At 43.2% G+C, this 26,803-nt stretch overlaps 1 protein-coding gene across 4 annotated transcripts in view; it reads right to left on the bottom strand.

Annotated features, from left to right (window-relative positions):
* Position 1: 1 nt before the first annotated feature.
* Positions 2-26,803, bottom strand: part of LOC114360354 (myotubularin-related protein 10-B) — a 31,037-nt gene continuing 4,235 nt past the window's right edge. Inside the window, exons 3-12 of one of the 4 annotated variants that reach the window (XM_028315068.1) lie at positions 24,621-24,757; positions 22,282-22,440; positions 15,235-15,690; positions 14,625-14,789; positions 13,007-13,136; positions 12,084-12,219; positions 11,164-11,398; positions 9,704-9,824; positions 8,706-8,866; positions 2-2,875 (exon numbers count right to left, since the gene is read on the bottom strand). In XM_028315068.1, coding sequence (XP_028170869.1) covers positions 2,663-2,875; positions 8,706-8,866; positions 9,704-9,824; positions 11,164-11,398; positions 12,084-12,219; positions 13,007-13,136; positions 14,625-14,789; positions 15,235-15,690; positions 22,282-22,440; positions 24,621-24,757 — 1,913 coding nt within the window. In that variant the 3' untranslated portion in view covers positions 2-2,662. Of the gene's footprint in view, positions 2,876-8,356; positions 8,867-9,703; positions 9,825-11,163; positions 11,399-12,083; positions 12,220-13,006; positions 13,137-14,624; positions 14,790-15,234; positions 15,691-18,152; positions 18,312-20,380; positions 20,518-22,281; positions 22,441-24,620; positions 24,758-26,803 lie in introns of those variants that run through there. The other 3 variants (XM_028315060.1, XM_028315054.1, XM_028315046.1) reach the window with 3 other exon arrangements.

Raw genomic sequence — 26,803 nt, forward strand, 5'->3', positions numbered from 1 at the left:
GTTTCAATAATACCGCATTTATTTCTCATGTTTGAACATTTTGCATTTCACGTTGTCAGGTACACTTAACAACAGGCATTGAGACGCTACGTATGTTGGAACGGGGACTACGCCATTAACACTGGGATCCTAGACTGGACATAACCGACATCCTATTCAATGGGATGGCACGACAAATTACCATGGCTGAGACAAACGATATTAGTCACAAAAGCATACCTTCGCTTGTATATATTAATCATATAACAGTTCGTAAAATTATTATTAAACCAATATAATAATTACAATTGACTTACTCTTACAATATTACACTATACACTAAACGTAACAAGTCAACAATTCACTCACTTATTTCAATTCGTCCAATGGCGGGTAGTTGGAGGATATTTATATCGAAACTTATTGGGCGAGTTAAAATAAATGAGTGGTTTAATACTTTAGTACGACAATGGTTAGCTTCTGGTTTGGGGCATTTTATCTCGCTAGGTAAAATATTTGTCTAAACAAACTTCTAGATTAGAGAAAATACAACCAAGATCAAGACTGGAAGAAATTACTGCATGTACTTTAGGCAGATTTAGTCTAAATATCGGCATGCGGAATTTAGTTACAATCTTAGTCAGGAAAAAACTACCTAATTTACTAGTTTCTCAGTCACACTAAGGCAATAACGATTACAATTCTTGAAAATAAAATCCTGAACCAAATAATCGTCAACACGCTATTTGTGCCAACATGAAATTTTTTAAGTAGATCATGGAGTAATGTGTAGCTCATACCGTGGAGAGGAAGCTCAACAAACCGAAGTAGACGAAAAATGTAGTTCTACTTTACTAATGAAAACTTTTTACACCCACTTATCTTTATTTTATCAGTCCTCGTGTTCCAAGACACGCAATAACTTGAAGTTATAAAACAAAGATATAAACTATTTGCATTGCAATATAAACGACGCGATATGGAATACAAAATGGTGCTAAAATCTGCATAAATATCAGTTACGAAGAACAATAAAACGTGAATAACTGGGAGCTGCCATATTTACAACAACAATTAAAATAACTTACTGATTTTGGTATCTGTACAGACGAAATAAATACAACATTAGAAGTAGTGGTAACAGAATAGATTGGGATCAATTACATGGTATACCGCCTATGATTCTATGTGGTCGTATGTCATATCATAAGCTACGTGGAGTAAATTATGACCATAAATTTTAGTACACACACAAACATTATTACCGTATTGGTAACTAGGTATTCAGATTTACATTACACATGCTTAAGGAAGGTTTTTCTACTAATTAAATTATAGCTCATTCAAATACGCAATATTTATTAAATTTTCTTTCAAATCATTTTTACTTTCTACTGGAATGGCTTTTAGAAATACCTTCAATTGTTAAAATAATACTTCGATTTAAAAAATAATTTACTCCGTCTTAGAAAAAATAAATGGTTACACCATGTACTATTTTCATAGAATTTACAATACATACATATTTATAAAAAAATATCACTACTTTGTTCTACGGAATATATTGAATCAATTCCTTTTAAATATAACTTACTAAAAATAACTTACTATTTAAAATGTTCCTTTTACAATCAAGCAAATTCTATCTCTAATATATGTACATCTTATAAATAAAGGCTATTTTTTACATAAATATAATGTGAAAATGTTTTCAGAAAGACTGAATTATTCATAAAAATCTTACAAAACTGAAAATGCATTAACTAGTGCACGGCCAATTATTCGCGATGTATAGTCAAATACTAATATGTATAATTATCAAGCAGGAAAACATCTTTTATAGTTTAAAATGGAAGTATTTCGCTTTTTAATAACGGGACAACTAATAGGGTGTGTCGCAAGGAGCTCCCGTAGGCCCGTTAAGTAAAATGTTGATACATTTACGTAATATTGAATGGCGTGTAAGCCATTCACGTATCTCACTGAACGCATATTGTGTCGCCAGTACTTTATCTAGCTAGAGAAGACCTAACTAAAAGAGCACAACATAATCGTTTAAAAGATTTATACATCGAAACAGTTTATGACGAAATCACAACTAAAGTTATTTAGCATCGTGACGAAAATACTAGTACTTGATTTGGCTGGTGAAAGTTAGAACTTGACCACGGATTAAAATTTCCAAAATTAGTTACCTAACTATCGCAAGATAATAGAGTTCCAAAAATGTCAACTACGTACTTGATAGCAAATCGACTCCAGAAATGTAATATCACTAATATTTCTGGAACTATTCACTCGTTAATGTATGAATCAGTCAATTGCTAGTCTATCTATAGTGTTTCAGCAGACAAAATATAGCATGAAAGTGCTACTAAGTTTGGCCGGTGAAAATTAAACCTAACCAAACCAAATATTTCCTATTTGCCATCCATTTTGCTCAAGACATTATTATGACTTACTCGCAGTTAACATTTTTGGAACTGATCAAAAAACAACAACTGATCAATTTAAGACAGCTAATATTTTCAGAACTCAAATTAAGGCATTTAATCCCACCTATCTTTGTTCATTTGTAATTTCCTGTGTTCATGTCAATAAATACTTTTTATTTCTATTTCTAGTCAAGCTACTCCCACCCGTCAAACCGCCATTGGTTTATCATCTCACCTCCCTTTACATGTTAATCGGGCGCGTTAAGCAGCGACTGCGAGTCCAACAGTTGTCCCGCGTCGAAGGCAGAAGCTGGCGGCGCGGCAGGCAGGGCGGAGCGCCCCACGCTGAAGGGAAAGAATCGTGGCACTAGCGGAGGAGGCGACGGCGCCGCCTCTTCGGAGACGGACTGTCTGTTGTTGAGGATCGAGAGGGAGTTCAGCTTCTCGGTTAGCTGGTTGATCTGGGGACAAAGTTATACTTGTGTCAGTTAGTTAATGTCAGAAGGTGACTGAGTTTCTTCACCACTTCTTCTCAGCACCAGCCCATATGTTGTCCCGAAGTGGTGGTAGGGCAAGCTATATTTGGGACGGGTATAAGTGCCCTGGAAAGGGCCTATGTATTGAATAAACTATTTGAATTTGAAATAATAGTATTAACTTCATTAACTAACGCTTTTGTGTCCAGCTATGGTCAGTATATTGTGTTCTCTGTTTATGTTTACTTTCAAGCCCTGTGGATGTGTATTTGTCCCCTGTGTAAGCGCATGTGACCCCTGAATTTGCATTTGCATTTTGAATCTTCTCAGCACTGGCCCATTTATTGTCCCGAAGCAGTGGTAGGGTTAATACTGGGACGTGTAAAAGTACTTTTTAAAAGCCTATTTGCAAAAATAAATGTTGAGATTGAGTTTTTTTAAATTATTTTTGAGCAGTTGTCCCCTACGAAAGTGCACATGTCCCCTGGTTTGAGCAGTTGTCCCCTATGAAAGTGCACGTGTCCTTTGTTTTGAGCAGTTGTCCCCTATGAAAGTGCACGTGTCCCCTGGTTTGAGCAGTTGTCCCCTGCATTCGAACATGTGTCCCCTGAATTTGAGCAGTTGTCCTCTATGAAAGTGCACTTGTCCCCTGGTTTGAGCAGTTGTCCCCCCTGGTTTATCATGTCCCCTATATGTCCCATACCTGGTGGCGTGTGCTGGCGTGCCTCACGTGCGCCTGCACGGCGCCCTGGCCGGGCACGTCGAGCGGCGCGAGCCAGCGCTCGTAGCATACAGCCCACAGCTCCACGCCCGCCACGCAGCAGCAAGGCTCTAGCGTCCCCTATGAAAGTGCACGTGTCCCCTGGTTTGACCACATGTCCCCTGTGCGTGAGTACTTGTCCCCTGAATAAGTGCGCTGCGTGTAATTGTCCCCTATGAAAGTGCACGTGTCCCCTGGTTTGAGCAGTTGTCCCCTATTAAAGTGCACGTGTCCCCTGGTTTGAGCAGTTGTCCCCTATGAAAGTGCACGTGTCCCCTGTTTTGAGCACGTGTCCCCTGAATTTAAGCAGTTGTCCCCTATGAAAGTGCACGTGTCCCCTGTTTGGACCACATGTCCCCTCTGGCGTGTCATGTCCCCTGTACCTGGTGGCGTGTGCTGGCGTGCCTGACGTGCGCCTGCACGGCGCCCTGGCCGGGCACGTCGAGCGGCGCGAGCCAGCGCTCGTAGCACACGGCCCACAGCTCCACGCCCGCCACGCAGCAGCAAGGCTCTAGCGTCCCCTATGAAAGTGCACGTGTCCCCTGTTTTGACCACATGTCCCCTATATGTCCCATACCTGGTGGCGTGTGCTGGCGTGCCTCACGTGCGCTTGCACGGCGCCCTGGCCGGGCACCTCGAGCGGCGCGAGCCAGCGCTCGTAGCACACAGCCCACAGCTCCACGCCCGCCACGCAGCAGCAAGGCTCTAACGTCCCCTATGAAAGTGCACTTGTCCCCTGGTTTGACCAGGTGTCCCCTGTGCGTGAGTACTTGTCCCCTGAATAAGTGCGCTGCGTGTAATTGTCCCCTATGAAAGTGCACGTGTCCCCTGTTTTGAGCAGTTGTCCCCTGCGTAAGCGCACGTGTCCCCTGGTTTGAGGAGTTGTCCCCTATGAAAGTGCACGTGTCCCCTGGTTTGACCACATGTCCCCTGTGCGTGAGTACTTGTCCCCTGAATAAGTGCGCTGCGTGTAATTGTCCCCTATGAAAGTGCACGTGTCCCCTGGTTTGAGCAGTTGTCCCCTGGTTTGAGCACGTGTCCCCTGTTAAGCGCACGTGTCCCCTGGTTTGAGCAGTTGCCCCCTGTGTAAGCGCACATGTCGCCTGAATTTTAGCAGTTGTCCCCTATGAAAGTGCACTTGTCCCCCCTGTTTTGACCACATGTCCCCTTTGGCGTGTCATGTCCCATACCTGGTGGCGTGTGCTGGCGTGCCTGACGTGCGCTTGCACGGCGCCCTGGCCGGGCACGTCGAGCGGCGCGAGCCAGCGCTCGTAGCACACGGCCCACAGCTCCACGCCCGCCACGCAGCAGCAAGGCTCTAGCGTCCCCTATGAAAGTGCACGTGTCCCCTGGTTTGTCCACATGTCCCCTTTGCGTGAGTACTTGTCCCCTGAATAAGTGCGCTGCGTGTAATTGTCCCCTATGAAAGTGCACGTGTCCCCTGGTTTGAGCAGTTGTCCCCTATGAAAGTGCACGTGTCCCCTGGTATGAGCACGTGTCCCCTGTTTTGAGCACGCGTCCCCCCTGGTTTGTCATGTCCCCTGTCCCCTGTACCTGGTGGCGTGTGCTGGCGTGCCTCACGTGCGCCTGCACGGCGCCCTGGCCGGGCACGTCGAGCGGCGCGAGCCAGCGCTCGTAGCACACAGCCCACAGCTCCACGCCCGCCACGCAGCAGCAAGGCTCTAGCGTCCCCTATGAAAGTGCACGTGTCCCCTGGTTTGAGCACGTGTCCCCTGGTTTGAGCACGTATCCCCTGTGCGTGAGTACTTGTCCCCTGAATAAGTGCGCTGCGTGTAATTGTCCCCTATGAAAGTGCACATGTCCCTTGGTTTGAGCAGTTGTTCCCTATAAAAGTGCACATGTCCCCTGTTTTGAGCAGTTGTCCCCTGGTTTGAGCAGTTGTCCCCTGTGTAAGCGCACGTGTCCCCTGAATTTGAGCAGTTGTCCCCTATGAAAGTGCACGTGTCCCCTGCTTTGAGCACGTGTCCCCCCTGGTATGTCATGTCCCCAGTCATCATACCTGGTGGCGTGTGCTGGCGTGCCTCACGTGCGCTTGCACGGCGCCCTGGCCGGGCACGTCTAGCGGCGCGAGCCAGCGCTCGTAGCACACAGCCCACAGCTCCACGCCCGCTACGCAGCAGCAAGGCTCTAGTCGATCCAGCCTCGACGGCGGTGACGCACCTGTAAAATGAACAAGATATGATGTCACAAACTAAATTAAAAAAAAAATCAATTATACGATGTCAAAATCATCATCATCATCATTTCAGCCATAAATTGTCCACTGCTGAACATAGGCCTCCCCCAATGCTTTCCATGTTGCCCGGTTGGTAGCGGCCTGCGATGTCAAAGTGCCTACATGTTTCTTGTTCACACTGCTTATGGCACATCCACACATGTCGCCGGGTTTGCCCCCGGCTTTCAGACTGCCTTGTCAGTAAAAGATGAACGGCCGATATGTGGATACACCATTAGAGTGTGATTCAAATATACGAAACAGGCTGGTTAAATCCAAGGAGATATAGCGCAACAGCGTCGGTGTCGCATTGGCAGATTCGAGATCCGAGAAACGTGGGCTCGATGGACTCTACTGATGAACATATTTACGTCTAACCCTCTTAACCCTATTAATAAGTGGGAATACACAAATTACTAATTATTAAAAAAAGTTAACAATTTAAACCGTTTTTTTTGCATTATAAAAAAACCTACCGCGAAGTCCTTCAACAACTATAAATAAAACGGGTATATCAATAGCAACAGCACTCACCAGCCATCCTGTGCGCGGGCGCAGCTAGCGAAGACACTCCATACAGCGGGTTGTGGAATAGCGCGCGGTCCGCGTCCGAAAACTGCTCGCCCCAGTCCCACACCGGCCGCTGGATCAGGCTCTGTAAACGTCAAGTCAAAATTATCTTTATTTTTGTAGACTAATTAAATTAGTACTTACAAATCGTCAAATGCTCTTAAGGAGCCAGCCTACCAGCGCTTCGAGACAAACATTTGGCAAGTGCTGAGAAGCGCCGCAACAAACTCAGTCACCACTGTCTGTCGGTTTAAAAATAAAAATAAAGCAGGAAGTTGCAATACATTTAGAAGCAAGTTACTTACCACGCGTATATTAACATATTAATACATTATGTATTTATTAGATGTTACGTTTATATTGAAGAGTGGCAGTGAGCGGGGCACATAGTTCATAAAACCGATGGACATGGGACAGAAGTTCTGTAGTGGCGACCTCGGGCCGGAAGACGTAGTGTGGGTAGGCCTCCCACTAAGTGGGAGGACGATATGGTGTGGGTAGGAAGCACTTGGATGTGGGCAACACAGTATTGGTCGTTGTGAAAATCTTGAGGCTTTTGTCTAGCAGTGGACGTGTTTTAGCCTTATATGTGGTTAATATTTGTTGTTTTTGATTTTGTACCGTTTGCACATTAACTTTTTAGTAATTAGTGATTTCATTAAAGATGTATTATAATGATGATTCCTAAATATGTGCTTTTATACAGGGTGTTAGGTAAATGGGTATATGAGCCGACACTAGCCCATGTTAACATGGTCATATAAATGGTATGGTGAAGTCAGAAATTTGATATCATGATTTTAATTTTTTTAATTTTCATACAAAATAAATTTTATAAAACCCGATTTGTATGAAAATTTAAATAATTAAAATGAAGATATAAATTTTCTGACTTCACCATACCATTTATGTGACCATGTTAACATGGGCTAGTGTCGGCTCATATACCCATTTACCTAACACCCTGTAAAGGTAACCTGTGCCCACTAAAAACGTAACCTGTGCCACTAAAAACGTAACTTGTGCTACTAAAAACAACCTGTGCTCATAAAAACGCAACATTACTAAAGCTTACCTTTCCAACAGCCAGCTCCCTATCCCTCGGGCAGTTAAACAGGAACGTGTCAAACAGATGATTATGCACGCAATCCCACAGCGTGGTCAGATACGTCTCGCTGAAGGCGAAGGCTGCTGGAAACTGTTGCGTCAGCTGCCACACGCAGTCCAGGAACAGAAGGAATACTGGAGCCGTCTGCGCCGCGCTGGTTTCTTTGCTCTCTTTGGGACTGCCGGGACGAGGGAGCCCGAGCCTGGGGAGAAAAAAATGTTCAGTATCTCCATTTGCAAAAAACAGAAATATGATTGGGATCTGCTTTTGAGAACTATGTAACTTCAGTCGGAAGACCTCTCTTACATACCTAGTAGTCTAAGTCAGTCAGTTATTAGTCTGAGAAGGAATTCATCATCATGTCATGTGCTGCGATAAAAGTCAACTCGATCTTAGTCTTTTATGGAGTTATAGTCTATCCAATATAGCTTNTTGGACCACATGTCCCCCCTGGTATGTCATGTCCCCTGTACCTGGTGGCGTGTGCTGGCGTGCCTGACGTGCGCCTGCACGGCGCCCTGGCCGGGCACGTCTAGCGGCGCGAGCCAGCGCTCGTAGCACACCGCCCACAGCTCCACGCCCGCCACGCAGCAGCAAGGCTCTAGCGTCCCCTATGAAAGTGCACGTGTCCCCTGGTTTGAGCACGTGTCCCCTGGTTTGAGCACGTGTCCCCTGGTTTGAGCAGTTGTCCCCTGTGTAAGCGCACGTGTCCCCAATGAAAGTGCACGTGTCCCCTGGTTTGAGCAGTTGTCCCCTGTGTAAGCGCACGTGTCCCCTATGAAAGTGCACGTGTCCCCTGGTTTGACCACGTCCCCTGTGCGTGAGTACTTGTCCCCTGAATAAGTGCGCTGCGTGTAATTGTCCCCTATGAAAGTGCACGTGTGCCCTGGTTTGAGCAGTTGTCCCCTATTAAAGTGCACGTGTCCCCTGTTTTGAGCAGTTGCCCCTGAGTAAGCGCACGTGTCCCCTGAATTTGAGCAGTTGTCCGCAATGAAAGTGCACGTGTCCCCTGTTTTGAGCACGTGTCCCCTGAATTTGAGCAGTTGTCCCCTATGAAAGAGCACATGTCCCATGTTTTGAGCAGTTGTCCCCCCTGGTTTATCATGTCCCCTATATGTATTCTTATTCTTATGTCCCATACCTGGTGGCGTGTGCTGGCGTGCCTGACGTGCGCCTGCACGGCGCCCTGTCCGGGCACGTCAAGCGGCGCGAGCCAGCGCTCGTAGCACACGGCCCACAGCTCCACGCCCGCCACGCAGCAGCAAGGCTCTAACCTGTCTAGCCGCGACGGCGGCGATGCACCTGTAAAATAAACAAGATATGACGTCACAAAACGAATGAATCATCATCATCATCATTTCAGCCATAGGACGTCCACTGCTGAACATAGGCAATGACTTCCACATCGCACGGTTGGTAGCGGCCTGCATCCAGCGCCTTCCCGCTACCTTTATCAGGTCGTCGGTCTATGTGCACAAAATAAATTTAAAAAAAATCAATTATACGATGTCAAAATCATCATCATCATCATCATTTCAGCCATAAATTGTCCACTGCTGAACATAGGCCTCCCCCAATGCTTTCCATGTCGCCCGGTTGGTAGCGGCCTGCGATGTCAAAGTGCCTTCATGTTTCTTGTTCACACTGCTTATGGCATATCCACACGTCGCCGGTTTTGCCTCAGACTTTCAGACAGCCTTGTCAGTAAAAGATGCACGGCCGTGTGGAATTGTGGATACGCCATTAGAATGTGATAATACAAATATACGAAACAGGCTGGTTAAATCCAAGGAGATATAGCGCAACAGCGTCGGTGTCGCATTGGCCGATTCGAAATCCGAGAAACGTGGGCTCGATGGACTCTACTGATGAATCTAAATACATTTAACCAAGCACTAACCCTCTTATAATAAAAAAAATTACATTATACTTAAAGTGACGTTTAGTATGTAAATGTCACTTTAAAACAAAGTTCCACTAGGGTGTAACTTTTTTATTAATAAGGGGGAATACACAAATTACTAATTATTAAAAGTTACAAAATACCAAGTTTTATTTGCATTATAAAAAAAACCTACCGCGAAGTCTTTCAATAAAATAAATAAAACAAGTAGGTATATCAATAGCAACAGCACTCACCAGCCATCCTGTGCGCGGGCGCAGCAAGCGAAGACACTCCATACAGCGGGTTGTGGAATAACGCGCGGTCCGCGTCCGAAAACTGCTCGCCCCAGTCCCACACCGGCCGCTGGATCAGGCTCTGTAATGACAAATGCTCGTATTATTCAGATGTTACGTTTATATTAGGGATTTTATGGATATCTGTAACCGATTCAAAAGTTTCGGATAGTTTTGGATGTAGGCAGTTTAAATTGTTTTTTGTATAGCATTTGCAAAGGCATAACAGCCTGATTTACCGATATAATGCCATCTAAAGCCTGGTCCGTGAGCACGTAGAATTTTATCCAATGACCCCAAGCTACCCATCCTTATCGCTCGCGCGTAATTATATTGCTGTCGCGACTGTGCGACGCGCGCCCGCAGTGAGTGTGCGAGCGCGACAGCAACATAATTACGCGCGAGCGATAAGGATGGGTAGCTTGTAAAATTCTACGTGCTCACGGACCAGGCTTTAAAAAAACGTCATAACATCTGCTCATAAAAAACGTAACTTGTGCTACTAAAAACGTAACCTGTGCTACTAAAACCATAACCTGTGCCAGGCCTGGCTCACTCCGCGCGGTACATCCGATAATTACCTACAGCGAAGCGCCCCGCCGGCGGGTATTATATCAGTCGAGTGTCACAAGCGCGCCTGTCGGGACTTGGTGTTTTGCCTTTAATAAATAATTTCTTTTGCATACAATTTATGATGTTTTAAGAATTTTATCGATAAAATATTTACTAGGTATTACCTTTCCGTGTAGGTAAATGGAACGGAAGAGTAACATCGATACACCAAATTACGACAAGCTAGTTCTTTTACCATAATGCGTAGGTACCCCAACAATATTCAGTAAAAAATAAATTGTTGCCAAAGTACAGCGAGTAACATTAGATTAAGTTTGTGCAAAGCCAAATACAAATATGATTTTAGTTCTAGGATGTAGCCGTTTTGTGTTCGCGTAGTAAGTAGGTAGGTATGATGTCATTCTTTCTTCTGTGATAGTAGGTATGTTTAATTTATTTGTCTTGTGTTAAAATAGGTATGAATTAAGACATTGTATTAAAATAAGTACTTTTTTATCCTAAGTAGGTATATTTAAAATGTTATTTTTACAAAGGTAAAATAACACTAATATTTACCTACATACGTACCTAATTACAAATACCTAAGTAGATTAATTCTATTTTTTCACTAGACAGCATAGCAACCCTAACAGCGTAAGAAGAGTTCAGAGACACGCGATAGAAAGAGACAAAACTTGTAGGTGAATAAAATTGTAAGTACGTAGTGCTGTGCGAGCTGAATTCCATTGTATCGCGTGGTAGCAAGACTCGCATTTATTTAAATCGTCTTGCGGAGTAATCCTTCTGTAGGTACTACTATTATTTATTCTGTGCCTGTGCTCACAAAACCTATCATTACTTAAACCTACCTTGCCAACAGCCAGCTCCCTATCCCTCGGGCAGTTAAACAGGAACGTGTCAAACAGATGATTATGCACGCAATCCCACAGCGTGGTCAGATACGTCTCGCTGAAGGCGAAGGCTGCTGGAAACTGTTGCGTCAGCTGCCACACGCAGTCCAGGAACAGAAGGAATACTGGGGCAGTCTGCGCCGCGCTGGTTTCTTTGCTCTCTTTGGGACTGCCGGGACGAGGGAGCCCGAGCCTGGGGAGAAAAAAATGTTCAGTATCTCGATCAGCAAAAAACAGAAATATGCCAGTCTGCTTGTGACCACGGCTGCAGCATCGCAGCCGAAACGTCAAGCCGTGAGTACATAATGTAACTCATTCTTAAAAGGCGCGTTAAGACCCGTGTCTTACTATTTTAGTTGAAATGGAAACGCGAAAGTTTAAAATCTTATATTAAACAGAAATATGATTGGGATCTGCTTTTGAGTACTATGTAACTTGAGTGGAGAGATCCCACTCTTACATAACAGTCTCAGTCAGTCAGTTATCAGTCTGGGAAGGAATTCATCATGTCATGTTCTGCGATAAAACAACTCGATCTTCTTTTTTGGAGTTGGTTTTTTGAGGCGGCGCTTTATCAGGACCACGCCTCCTTACACTAACAATCAAGAAGTCATCATCAGGTCATTTACGCATTCACAAACATTACTATGAGGTCTCACAGTGCGCGTGCACGCACAGGGTGACACACGAACTAATCACAGAGCTCTATTTAACGCTGTGCGTTCGATTTGCTGCTTCACTTAAGCAAGAATCGTTTGTGAATACGGGTGTTAGTTTCCACTCGCAGACCTTGCAGTACGCACTCACTATACGGCGTTAGATGATCGCGTTAAAACAATCAGCTTATCAACGCACACGCGTCGCGGGTCTCGTGTTACCTGTCGCAGAAGGGGTGTCCGAGCGCGAGCCATTCCTTCTGCACGAGCGACTGGAAGCCGGCGATGCTGCGGCAGTGCGGGTCCAGCAGCAGCTGCGTCAGGCACGACACCACCGCGCAGTAGTCCACGCCGTCGCCTGCAGATTGCATTATTTTACATTATAATAATATGTCAACAAACATAACCCTCCTTCAGGCGTAGTGGTGGGTGAGATTCCCCATAGACTAAAGCCCGGTCCGTGAGCACGTAGAATTTTGTCCAATGACCTCTAGCTACCCATCCTTATCGCTCGCGCGTAATTATATTGCTGTCGCGACTGTGCGACTGGCACCCGCAGTGAGTGTGCGAGCGCGATAGCAACATAATTACGCGGGAGCGATAAGGATGGGTAGCTAGGGGTCATTGGACAAAATTCTACGTGCTCACGGACCAGACTACAGTCGATTACATTATATGTCCGCAAACATCATGACCCTTCTTCTGGCGTAGTTGTGGGTGAGTCTCCGTAGCCGATTTTCATAGACCGATAGTTTGGTCGGCTTTTAATTTCTATGAGGAATCGGCCTTATACCAAATCGTGCACTTTCACACATTTTCATAGTGATAGATACAATGCAGCCTTAAACTACCGGCGGACAAGTCTTGTTTAGTCTGCGGGGTCTTAAAATAATTCAAGACTTGCTTCAAAGTCAAAAGATAACCACAGCTTGGCCGGAAGCCTGTTTGGGACTTACGTATGAGTTAAGCTACAAATGGTTCCACATATCAGATTGACAGTTAAATGTGATAATAAAGTGTAATGGTAGTGGTGCGGGAGAGGTAATTGTGACACAATAGAACTGCCACTGTAACAAGACTGAAGTTTTGTGGCATTTGATGTAACAAAACACTGGATCCCGTGACTATAGAAGTCTTTCACTCACCTTCTTGTAACACCGTGGTGACATTATCAGCTAGATGCGCAGCCGCGTCGTTGGCGAACGCGAGGCAGTTGGCCACGTAGCGCAGCCACCGGCTCGACTCCAGGTACGTGTAGTATTGCGAGTCTTGCATCTGCAAACATGTGCGAAATAAATACCAGACAGCGCCATCTAGTGTCAAATTTAACAAGCTTGAACTAACATTATTATAACTGGTACATTTGTCATTGGGGTCTTGCATAACACTTGTTGGCTTATTTTAGATATGTCTGTAAATAAGTCACATTCATACACTTTGTGTGATAATAAGTTAACTAATACAAAAATAATTGTTGTACTGTAAGGGGACAAAGCTCGCATCATTATTATTATCTGGCTGACCACAATAATTATGAAATATTGCTCGTAAGCCTTGTTTACACAGTATACTTCTTATATGACTAATATGACATAATCTCTCAATTAACAATGGCAAAGGCAGTAAAAAATTAAATGAACCATTATTATCGTGACATATTTTCCTTAAAACCGTCGAAAACTTTGACCTTACATCAACAAATACTTCACAAGAACTCTCGCTTTCAACTAAAGAAAAGGACTCAAGTGACAATGTAACTATTACGCAATGTTTATTATTGTATCTGTATCGGTCACACAGAAAGCTGCAATCATACGAACAATTTACCCTCAAGGTTCAACAAGTTGGCTCTTAACACCAAGCATTATGATCGACAGTTGAGTAAACTATTTCGGTGCAGGCATGAGTCAGGTCGTATAGCGTGTGTTCACTCCTCTGAGAAACGACGGCGGTTATTCCCGAGGTATTTACTTTATTTATTTGTGGAAAACGGCTGAAATTATGAGCTTAGTGAGTGCGTTATCCTGCTGCTATTTGCGAAGGAATTTCGTGTGAAATTGATTCTTAAACTTAGCAGTATCAATATTTGAATGAATTACAGGGAATCGAAACTGAGATCTTCCATGCTAACCAAAAGATCGGCTAAAAAAAGAACAGTTTTTCCCTACTGTTAAATGGATTAATTTTGACAGTGTGGAAAACAATAAAACCGTATAAAATTATAGCTTTTACCACAAAAAAATTTGACTCATGAGACGATCAACTTATTTTATGTCCTTGTCCTTAACATGTAACTGGCGTCTGAAAATTATTATTTGAAAGCCAGTTCCTTTCTGGTTGCGGCTCGGATTTCAGATATCCTTATAATCTTTTCATCAGGTGAGATGCATTTTTATTTATCCACAACGAGTAAGCTCTTGGCTTGTATCTCACCTGATGGTAAGTGATGATCATGCAGAAAGTGGAAGCGAGCTTCACTCGGAATTCTCAGCCACAGACGAACTGGCTATCTTACCTCTAACTGCCGGAACAAAACAATGCTGTTAGCATTGTTGTTATGGCGACAGACTTAGGTAAGATGGTGGTAGCTAGCCAGGCGGACTTAGAGCCCACAAGCCCTACCACCAACCAAACCAAACAGAAAAATGTGCCCCACTGGGAATCGAACCTCTGCGTCTGAAGCAGGTGGTCGACCACAGAGGCGGTTCAATGTTGCATGTCCAAGAGCTTCTCCATTATTGGTAAACAATTTCATTCACTTACCCAAAACGCCGACAGCGTTGTAGGCGTGCACAACTCGACTAGTTTCTTGTAGGAAGACTGCAGCGTGGCTAATGGGGGCAGCACGGCGCTCGCGTTGTTGGAATACGAGTTGCCGCACAGGTATATGACGTAGGGCGGCGTCAGCTTCGGGTGAGATCTTCTGACCTGGATGGAAGATTATGAATAAAGTCGATCGAATTAGAAATGAGAAGACCTGTAAGACAACTAAAGAAAAAGGGGCACAAAGCTCGTAAAGATGGCCTATGAGGTCGAAAACTTCTCGTGTGACCTATGGACCGAAAGTAGGTAGGCCTTCCACTTGGATCAGTGGACTTTGGCCTTCACTGGTGGGGTTTTTGGCGATCAATCTGTGGTACCTGGCTACACAGGAGTTGCAGCGATGGGAATAGGCTATGAAAAAGTTAGAGCTTGTGCTTTGAGGTTTCTTGGAGCTCCTCATTTTAACACAGAACAAACTGACATAAAACCGTATTACAGCGACAGAGTCGTATACAGTTTTATGAACAGTCACGATGTTATAAAAATCAAAAGCAAAAGAAAATCTACCAGTGAGAATAAATAAATAGAAAACTACGAATAGAATACGTACTTGTTCCAAAAGCACGCTCTCCGTCGAAGCCGACTGTTCAGTCTGCAGTAATTCCCCGCTTCGTAACAACGCTGCACCCTCGGGCCTTCCCCAAACCCAAACGGGCACTCTGCCCGACCTAAAATGCCTTGCCGTCTCCATGAGGTTATAATCTAAAACCGAACTGGGCACTATCAACGTCTCCCCAGCCGTCAACATGAACGCATCCGAAGTCCCATTTATACAAGTAATCCTCCAATGAACGCATTCACATCTCTCCAGCTCTCTCTTCCAGTCGCTCGGTCTTTGGAACATATTTAAGTCGTTGGGGAGGGTGGGGTAATATGGCTCTTTGTACTCGTACGCGAAGAGGAGATCGTGCCGTTTGGGGAAGGCGTGGTGCATTAGCGCCATGGCCACTTTGCGGCCGTTGTCTATGGGGGAGTTGACGAAGCTGAAGAGTAGGACTTTCATGTTCTGAAAGAGATGGTTGATTTTATTATAGACTTGTGTAAGGTTTAATCGTGTTCTATAAATGACGTGTAAGTCGTAAAAATGAGGCCATAGTCCGGGCATCAGACTTAATGATCCAATCGACAAGACGGCTTAGCACGCCTTCTGAAACATTCTAGATCTATTTCTTATTGGATAATCAGGGTTATTAAGTCTGGCACCTCGTGACCAAAACAAGGAACACTAATCAGGACCTCAGAATCGGTAGTCGGTAAATGTATAGTTAAGTTGTATTTAAACCGTACCATACAATTTCTACGTTTTAGTGTCAATTACTCTTATATCATTCGGGAATTTGAAGGTTTAGTGAGTCAGTCAGGAATATTTCGATCTTTAAAAGTGACTGGACTGTGTCATCATAGTCATCAATCATTTATGCGCGGTAAATTCTTTGACACTAACTTACTCATAATAGTTCTGGTGAAAACTCTCGCATTTTTATTAGTATTTCTACTCACAAACAAAGTTGTTTACGAAAACAGAGCAAATCACGAGCATTCCAGTTTGAAGATGAATCAGCGTGATTAGATACCGGCCAGATTGCCCGAAATATCGCACTTATCTGTTCAACTGGTTTACACATACAGGCGAGCACATCAAGCTTGACATTGGCACTTTATGTACTTGGAATAGGTGCGATATTGCAACAAAACTGTATAGTTTGATATGCTTTCGACTTCACAAGAGTTGGTTCTATGTCTAGACATTAAAAGATACATTCATGTGAGATGATAATCTCTCGATTTAATACGCTCGATTTAATAATATCTGCCGAACAAAAAATGAAGATTAATATTAGGTGTAGGCGCTGGCACGTAAAGCTTAACACTGTGAAGTTTTAAGCAGTTGTAATAAAGGTGAATTTGCAAAAAAAATGTTTAATCTGTTGTGCAGTCGTCTGTACAATGTTTATTGTGGAAGTTTACCACTCGTACGTAGATTACGAATCAGTGTCCAGTTAAAAATACCTTTACAAAGTCATTTGATTTTATTTTATTGCACAAATTACTAATATAGATGACCCACGCTGAACTGTCCCACCAAACTCAATGACAGGGGGGCGCTACCATGGTTCAACTATGGTTTCCAACNCACAATATGGTTTCCAACATGACAAAAATCGGAACCAGCGATCCGGTATTGACGGTGGCGCCCCACTGTCAATGTCATGGATAGGACAGTTCAGTGTGGTTCAGTATTTTGGAACTATATTCCCGTTACCCCTTTGTACTAAGCATGTGCTTGTGTCACGAGTGGGCTCACCACAATAGTCGAGCGTCAGCGGAATTCGAATCGGGGTTCCTCGGATGACGATTCGAGTCGTCCAGTCCGAACCCTTCACCGTTCGGCTATCGAGGCTTCAAAAATATACGACTTTAAGTGTATGACGTAAGTGTTGTAATGTTTCAATGTCACCTCAATAACCCTGAGAATTTAGACGATATGTATAATGCAAATATTTTTGTTTGTTTTAAATAAGGCATAAAGCGTACTAAATTCTTTGGAGCATGGCCTCATCACTTCCTACGTTATAAGCCACAAATACCCTTTTAAAGAAGAAACGTCCTTGTGACACAAAAGGAATGAACAAAATATTACAAATCACGGTCTGTTTACATGCATTTCTATGTTGTTTGGTTTCTTAAAACAGATCCGATAGTGTGATTCTGTGCATGGGCAAAACTCTCTTTATTTTGGAATGAATTAGGTCCAGGAATTTCCAAAATACACTCGAACCATTTTTTCGAAATGCCTGAGAAACATAATTTAATTAAGTCATATCGAATGGTTATTGCGAATGCGAATTCAATAAATGGAAAGTCTTCGGGTAGTGTGAAATACCTATTGCGAAGTGTTGACAATTACCGTAAACGCACAACTGGACCGAACGTTGGGAAATGCGCTGGTGTTATTTAATTGTAGTACCCATTTACTGACGAAGAGTGCTATTGTTATTTTCAGTTAAGATTGTATCAGATTAAGACATGACGAGTGATTGAGATTATGGTGGCTATGAAATTTGACACCAGAGTCAGACCTCAATTTTTACAATCCAAAAAGATTAGTAGAGAATAAGCATACATAGTTGATTTTCAATCATACCAACCTAGAGCTCAATTCTTAATCAAATCATAACATAACCTACTAAAAATATTTCATGTTGTTTAACTTTTATAACTCAGAGCAACGAGACTCACACGCAACATTTGTTGTAGTACATAAGCACTTGACGTTTCGGTTGGGCACAGCCGTGGTCACAAGACATGCCATCTCAGCTCTCAGTTTTAAATTATCTGAATTAAGTATCTGAGACGTTTCGGCTGTGTTGCTACAGCCGTAGTTACAAGCCAGTTAAGACCAGCTTTCAGTTACAAATGTACTAGAACGCGAAAGTTCAAAATCTATAGTATTCTTTGACATGTTACCTTGCACACAATCTGCAGCCCCTTGACTTTGCCCGGCATATCCCCGTAGGGCATGAGCCGTCGGCGCTTCGAAGGGCCGCCGTCTGTGAGCCACACGGCACCCACGGCTGTAAGCGGCACATCGTATGTGCCGAGCAGGAAGTTTCGCTGGCAGTACTCCTGTTGACAAATCAATAAATAATTTATTCCAGAAAGATTTACAACAACTTAAGATTACCGCGCGCATACTGCAATACTTCGGACATGTCTCGAGGCGGGATGACAACTCCATCGTCCAGGGAAAAGTCGAAGGAACCCGATCGCGTGGCAGGTCACCAATGCGCTGGACCGAACAAGTAAAAGCAGCAGTGGGAGACGGCGTATGTGACTGCACCAGACAGTCTGCCAATAGAGAGAGATGGAGGGAGATCGGAGAGTTGTATCCGCCTCTACAACCGATGTGAACAACGCTTCAACGTGACCATGACCGCTCTGCCAAGAGCGTAACGAATAAGAAGAAGAAGATTACTGGTAGTTCCCAAACTAAGTAATCCTGTCTTTTGGGAACTGGGGTTGATCGTTTACTGTGTTTTACGGTTGTAAGATTACTTTAAACTGTACAAACAAATCACAATAGACTTAAGGATTTTCCACACTGGATGCGTTTTGCGGTCAGACGGTGAACATAGGCCGCATCATTAACAACATTGTCAATCTCTATATATTTTGTGTTGATGCGATCTGACCGTGCTCTTTACTCGTAAAGAATGGTGAAGGGGTGTGATTGGCCGACTCGTGATCTGGGAAACGCGGGTTCGGTCCCCGCCGTCGCTCGACTATTGTGGTGAGCTCACTCGTGATACAAGACAAGCATATTTAGCTAAAAAAAGAACGATAACCGCACCGCTGATAGATCGCCTTGTTAGAACCGCTGACATATTGTTTTGCTTTGACCGCTGACTGATTGACCTACAATGTTGTTCATACATGATGCGGGCTGCGTTCACTTTGGCCTGACCGCAGACCCGTACGCGTCCGGTGTGGCAAATCCTATAAACAACTAACAGTTGCCTAGTTGACTCATTAGTTGATTGGCATACTTTTTGTGAGCCGCCAAAACGCGATTCAAGCTTTTGAAAGGATTATGTCATCACTCATCACCAGTTTAAAGTAGACGGGACTTTTTCCGCCTCTTGATCCCACCGCTGCAACTTTTGTTTAATCCTAGGCTAGACTCCAGGATCTTCATTAAGGATCAGGATCAACAGATCCACTTACAGCATATGTGTGTGTGTTTATTGCATTCAATTAATTTAGGTAGGTAAGGTATGTCCATCTATTATCTAGTCGCTAGAGCAGGGGTGGCCAAACTTTTGACCTGTGAGGTCTACTTATGCTCGAAAATATTTCTTGCGGTCGACTGCAAGGCACAGTTTAGAAGAGAGAAATAAAACATTTTTCATTTTCAATCATTCTGATCAGTTTATTTACTCTCGCGGGCTACCAAAATCGTCCTCATGGCCTTCACTGCGCTAGAGTAAGTATAGGTTTGAAGTACCTTTTAGAATAACAAATACTTATTATTATTTATGTCTTTACTAAAAGAATGTCACCAGCCAAAATGTTCCCACATCATAGTTATTATAAGAGTGTCTATTCAATAAGCCCACAATAGGTGGCGGCCAAAAATAGAACTCTCCCAAGGCGCGTTTCGTACATCATTATTTACGCTTCTTAGAAACTAGGGGACTACCCAAATAAATTAGTTTACTGTATATCATCTAAGCACATTTTCCTTATGCCTGAAACTTATTTACACAAATATTTGTAGCGCATAAATGGTAAATTCCTTAATAAGTATTATGTTACTCATTTTCAATAGGATGTATGAAATTAAAGACGATGATCGACAGGCGATGCCATGACTGGTGAGCGCTGAAGGAGTACTATCGCATTCACCAGGTAACCTGGTCCAGGTTGGTGACAGAAACTCACTCATGAGCGCAATTAAGGGAACCCTCGTACCACGGCTCGTACTGTGCTACCTTAGCGTATCTTAAGAACTGATGGCCGTTGGAGCAAAAATGTCCTCGAGGCGACCACGGAACGGAGGCAGGCCTTCTACTATGTGGACCGACGATGTAATGAAGGTCGCGGGAAGCACCTGGATGCGGACCGGTCGGTGTGGAAATCCTTAGGAAGGCCTTTGCCCAGCACTGGACGTCTTTTGGGTGGAACTAAGCACTTACATCGTTGGGCGAGCTCTCTAACGGCACGAAGGACAGCTTGTAGTTGGTGACGAACAGCGAGCCGAACCGGCCCTGGTCCCACTCGCTAAGCGGCGTCAGCATGATCACGCTGTGCGCCGCGCCCACTATCAGCTCGCCTGGAGAACAAAATACTAGCTTAATTCTTGCCTTATCATATTATTGAACATTTTCAAATCAGAAAAAAATATTGCCTCAAGTGGGAAATGAATCCACGACCTTTCGCTTGCCGAGCGGCTGCTTTGAACGCTGATAGTTATGGTACAATATGGTGACTTTGNGTTTGATTATTTAACCCTTCATTTGGCAGTGATGCTTATAAGCAACAACCACTTTGAATATTTCTACAGCACCAAATAATAAGTTTTGTGCAAATCATTCGATTTTGTTACGAAGCTTAGTTCAGCAAAACACTAGTAAATCGGTCGTCCACTGAGTTTTGAGTGATTTCATATTCATATTTCTGTCAGACGCCAAGATGACGCGCAATGAGAATAACAAAGACGGAAGTTTTATGATTTTATACTATATTATCATCTGTAATTGTTTTTGTTTTGTCTAAATTTTATTTCCAACATGACAAAAATCGGAACCAGCGATCCGGTATTGACGGTGGCGCCCCACTGTCAATGTCATGGATAGGACAGTTCAGTGTGGTTCAGTATTTTGGAACTATATTCCCGTTACCCCTTTGTACTAAGCATGTGCTTGTGTCACGAGTGGGCTCACCACAATAGTCGAGCGTCAGCGGAATTCGAATCGGGGTTCCTCGGATGACGATTCGAGTCGGCCAGTCCGAACCCTTCACCGTTCGGCTATCGTGGCTTCAAAAATATACGTCTTCAAAGTGTATGACGTAAGTGTTGTAATGTTTTCAATGTCACCTCAATAACCCTGAGAATTTAGACGATATGTATAGTATAATGCAAATATTTTTGTTTGTTTTAAATAAGGCATAAAGCGTACTAAATTCTTTGGAGCATGGCCTCATCACTTCCTACGTTATAAGCCACAAATACCTTCTTGTGACACAAAAGGAATGAACAAAATATTACAAATCACGGTCTGTTTACATGCATTTCTATGTTGTTTGGTTTCTTAAAACAGAAACTATAGTGTGATTCTGTGCATGGGCACAACTCTTTTTTATTTTGGAATGAATTAGGTCCAGGAATTTCCAAACTACACTCGAACTATTTTCGAAATGCCTGGGAAATACATATAATTTAATTTAGTCATATCGAATGGTTATTGCGAATGCGAATTCAATAAATGGAAAGTCTTTGGGTAGTGTGAAATACCTATTGCGAAGTGTTGACAATTACCGTAAACGCACAACTGGACCGAACGTTGGGAAATACGCTGGTGTTATTTAATTGTAGTACCCATTTACTGACGAAGAGTGCTATTGTTATTTTCAGTTAAGATTGTATCAGATTTAAGACATGATGAGCGATTGAGCCATCTTATGGTGGCTATGAAATCTGACTCCAGAGTCAGAACTCAATTTTTACAAACCAAAACGATTAGTAGAGAATAGGCATACATAGTTAATTTTCAATCATATCGACCTAGAGCTCAATTATATTATTCAAATCATAAACACCTACTAAAAATATGTCAAGTTGTTTAACTTTTTTAAAGAGAGCCACGAGACTCACACGCAACATTTGTTGTAGTACATAAGCACTTGACGTTTCGGTTGGGCATAGCCGTGGTCACAAGACATGCCATCTCAGCTCTCAGTTTTAAATTATCTGAATTATCTGAGACGTTTCGGCTGTGTTGCTACAGCCGTAGTTACAAGCCAGTTAAGACCAGCTTTCAGTTACAAATGTACTAGGACGCGAAAGTTCAAAATCTAATATTCTTTGACATGTTACCTTGCACACAATCTGCAGCCCCTTGACTTTCCCCGGCATATCCCCGTAGGGCATGAGCCGCCGGCGCTTCGAGGGGCCGCCGTCCGTAAGCCACACGGCGCCGACGGCTGTAAGCGGCACATCGTATGTGCCGAGCAGGAAGTTACGCTGGCAGTACTCCTGTTGACAAATCAATAAATAATTTATTCCAGAAAGATTTACAATAACTTAAGATTACTGCGCGCATACTGCAATACTTCGGACATGTCTCGAGGCGGGATGACAACTCCATAGAACGACTGGTCGTCCAGGGAAAAGTCGAAGGAACCCGATCGCGTGGCAGGTCACCAATGCGCTGGACCGAACAAGTAAAAGCAGCAGTGGGAGACGGCGTATGTGACTGCACCAGTCTGCCAATAGAGAGAGATGGAGGGAGATCGTGCGGAGAGTTGTATCCGCCTCTACAACCGATGTGAACAACGCCTCAACGTGACCACGACCGCTCTGCCAAGAGCGTAACGAATAAGAAGAAGATTACTGGTAGTTCCCAAACTAGGTAATCCTGCCTCTTGGGAACTGGGGTTGATCGTTTACTGTGTTTTACGGTTGTCGATTACTTTAAACTGTACAAACGAATCACAAGACTTAAGGATTTTCCACACTGCATGCGTTTTGCGGTCAGAAGATGAACACAGGCCACATCATGAACAACATTGTCAATCTCTATATTTTGTGTTGATGCGATATGACAGTGCTCTTTACTGCACCTCTGATAGATCGCCTTATTAGAACCGCTGGCATATTGTCTTGTTTTGTTGACCGCTGACTGATTGCCCCGAGCCCCTGACCTACAATGCTGTTCATACATGATGCGGGCTGCGTTCACTTTGGCCTGACCGCAGACCCGTACGCGTCCGGTGTGGCAAATCCTATAAACAACTAACAGCTGACTCATTGGTTAATTGGCATACTTTTTTTGAGTCGAGATTTAAAGGATTACGTCATCACCAGTTTAAGTAGACGGGACTTTTTCCGTCTTTTGTTCCCACCGCTACAACTTTTGTGTAAATCCTAGGCCAACGGTTCCCGAATGGTGGTCCGCGGAACCCTGGGGTTCCTTGGAAAGGCCGCAAGGGTTCCGTAAAAAATATTATCCCACGTTTCGTGACCGACGTTGTTCGCTCGCACCGACTTGTTTACGCACAAAGGAGGGGCAGGGCGTGCGGGCGGAGTAGTACGGGGGTTCCGCTAGGAAAAGTATAATCAATTAGGGTTCCTTGGCAAAAAAAAATTGGGAAACCCTGTCCTAGGCTATACTCTGGGATCTTCATTAAGGATCTGGATCAACAGATCCACTTAAAGCATATATTGTGTGTGTGTTTATTGCATAAAATTTATTCAGGTAGGTATGTCCATCTATTTATCTAGTCGCTAGAGCAGGGGTGGCCAAACTTTTGACCTATGAGGTCTACTTATGCTCGAAAATATTTCTTGCGGTCGACTGCAAGGCACAGTTTAGAAGAGTGACATAAAACATTATTAATTTTCAATCATTCTGATCAGTTTACATATTTAACTCTCGCGGGCTACCAAAATCGTCCTCTTGGCCATCACTGCGCTAGAGTAAGTATAGGTTTGATGTACCCTTTAGAATAACACATACTTATTATTATTTATGTCTTTACTAAAAGAATATCACCCAACCAAAATGTTCCCACATCATAGTTATTATAAGAGTGTGTCTATTCAATAAGCCCACAATAGGTGGCGGCCAAAAATAGAACTCTCCCAAGGCGCGTTTCGTACATCATTATTTACGCTTCTTAGAAACTAGGGGACTACCCAAATAAATTAGTTTACTGTGTATCATCTAAGCACATTTTCCTTATGCCTGAAACTTATTTACACAAATGTTTGTAGTGCATAAATGGTAAATTCCTTAATAAGTATTATGTTACTCATTTTCAATAGCATGTATGAAATTAAAGACGATGATCGAAATTTTTCATTTTTCTACCCATTAATTCAGGAGATGCCATGACTGATGAGCGCTGAAGCGGTAGGAGACTATCGCATGCGGAATCACCAGGTTGGTGACAGGACCTTACTCGTGAGCGCAATTAAGGGAATCCTCGTACTGTGCTACCGTACCGTATCTTAGAACTGATGGCCGTTGGAGCAAAATTTCCTTGAGGCGACCACGGAACGAAGGCCGGCCTCCTACTAGGTGGACCGACGATGTAGTGAAGGTCGCGGGAAACACCTGGATGCGGACCGGTGGTTGTGAAAAATGAAAATCCTTGGGAAGGCCTTTGCCCAGCAGTGGACGTCATTTGGTTGAAACTAATAGGTGCTCTTACATCGTTGGGCGAGCTCTCCAGCGGCACGAAGGACAGCTTGTAGTTGGTGACGAACAGCGACCCGAACCGGCCCTGGTCCCACTCGCTGAGCGGCGTCAACATGATCACGCTGTGCGCCGCGCCCACTATCAGCTCGCCTGGAGAACCAAATACTAGCTTAATTCTTGCCTTATCATATTATTGAACATTTTCAAATCAGAAAAAAATATTGCCTCAAGTGGGAAATGAATCCACGACATTTTGCTTGCCGAGCGGCTGCTTTGAACGCTGATAGTTATGGTGACTTTGTGCTAACGCGTCGAAATTTCGAAGTGTATCTCGCTCTGAGTCAGCGATTGATTTTTCAAGTTTTGGATACATTAGTTTGCATTTCTTAAATGTTAATCCTAACAACATAATTATTGTAACATTTATAAGTGAAGCGTGATGTGCCATCCCATGTACAATAAAAAGTACATTTATCTAAGTATACGTGTAAATGTAAAATATGAATTCATCAGTGTGCACCCACTGCAGTGCCGCTGACCCATATCACAGCGTATAATTACCGTGCACTGTGTATGGTAGTTTTAATGAATGCAAAAATAAACGTATTTTTACGCGCCTGATACGAACAACAGCGGCAATGACCTAGAGGTGATTCACGGTGATATCGCAATCTACGTGGATGCAGTAAGGTCAAGTTTTCAGCAAAAATGTTAAATACGGAAGACCAGGGTCAGGGTGTTTTTGGCACCTCGAGATATGCACCTCGAGATATAAGCCCTTTTAGTGATACTTAAGCCTAATTTTTTTTACTGAATAATCTAGTCTCTATTTAAATAATACTATCTTCTGTCACCCGAAGCTTCGGCTAACACAAGCTTAGCTTTGTTTCGTCGTGAAAGTATTTTTTTCTAATTAATAGGGTAAGGTGGGGCACAATGTTACACGGGGTATAATGTTACAATGCATATTTCTCCGTCCCTTTCTATTAGTTGTATGATGATCAGCGGCTCAGTTCAGCAGCTCTTATGAGCTTGACAAACGTGTATACCAACATCATACAACTAATAGAAAGGGACGGAGAAATATGCATTGTAACATTGTACCCCGTGTAACATTATGCCCCACCTTACCCTATCTGATCACTCTAACAGCAGTAAAATATTAATGAACAACGCGCCCACTATAATAACTTTGACTGTGGTGATACTAACCACTTAATTACGTAAATTCGTTCGTCCTCTTACTTCTTAGCGCGATAAGATATTATACCGTTGGAACGTGAGATATACTTTTCAGAGACTTTTTATTAACTAAAGAACAGTATTTAGCAGCTTTATCAGTCAGTTCGACGTTATCAGTGAAAATCGGCCGATTTGGTTCGTTTGCTGTTATAGTGTGGATAAAAAAACAAGGACTTTCCTTGTATCTTGGGAGTCCAAGGTTTTTTTCAACAGCCGCGGACCAAGGTCTCGATTTTCTTATTGGAAACCAGTGCTTCTCTATCAAATAAATGTACCTTATAACATGTATTTCAAAATTTCATGAAAAGAACTGATTCTTAGGACCTATAAAATTAAATTAAGATAAAGTAAGGCGGGAATGATATTCAGAAAGCCAAGCTAAATTCAGTTTTATCGAAACTCCCAGCCATAGACAATGCACTCCTTGGTTTAGAATACTTTTACCCAGAGTAGTAAACGTGATATAAGAGAAAACAATGGATCTCTCACCGCACATATAATTTGCTTGCTATAAAACGAAATGACTCCACCGGGAAATAAACCCAGTCACCCTTGCTCTCAAGAAAATGTACTGCTCTACCGCGTCACCCTCACCAGACCGTTAGTCATTCGTCATAGTATACTTACATATATGATATTTATTACTAGATAAGATTAGTGTAAGCGGTTTTGGGTGATACCGAGTAACAATGTTTTATTGACCAAACTATATGTATATTTCTACAAAAATACGTTCATGTTTTCTACATTTGCCTCCCTTTATTAAATACTCTGGTACAGTAAAAGCGCTTTTTAAAAGCCTAATTGCAAAAATAAATGAGTTTTATGAGATACAGATTAAAAATAAATTTGATAATTAATAATCATAGAATAATTAATGCAATAAATCTAAAAATCTTCCTCTCTCCTAAAATGCAGTGCCCGACAGGGTCCATAATTGTATCTTACCTTACC

The sequence above is a fragment of the Ostrinia furnacalis genome, unplaced genomic scaffold (genome assembly GCF_004193835.3).
Source record: "Ostrinia furnacalis isolate ACB-3 unplaced genomic scaffold, ASM419383v2 OfSCF0322, whole genome shotgun sequence".
Lineage (NCBI taxonomy): Eukaryota > Metazoa > Arthropoda > Insecta > Lepidoptera > Crambidae > Ostrinia > Ostrinia furnacalis.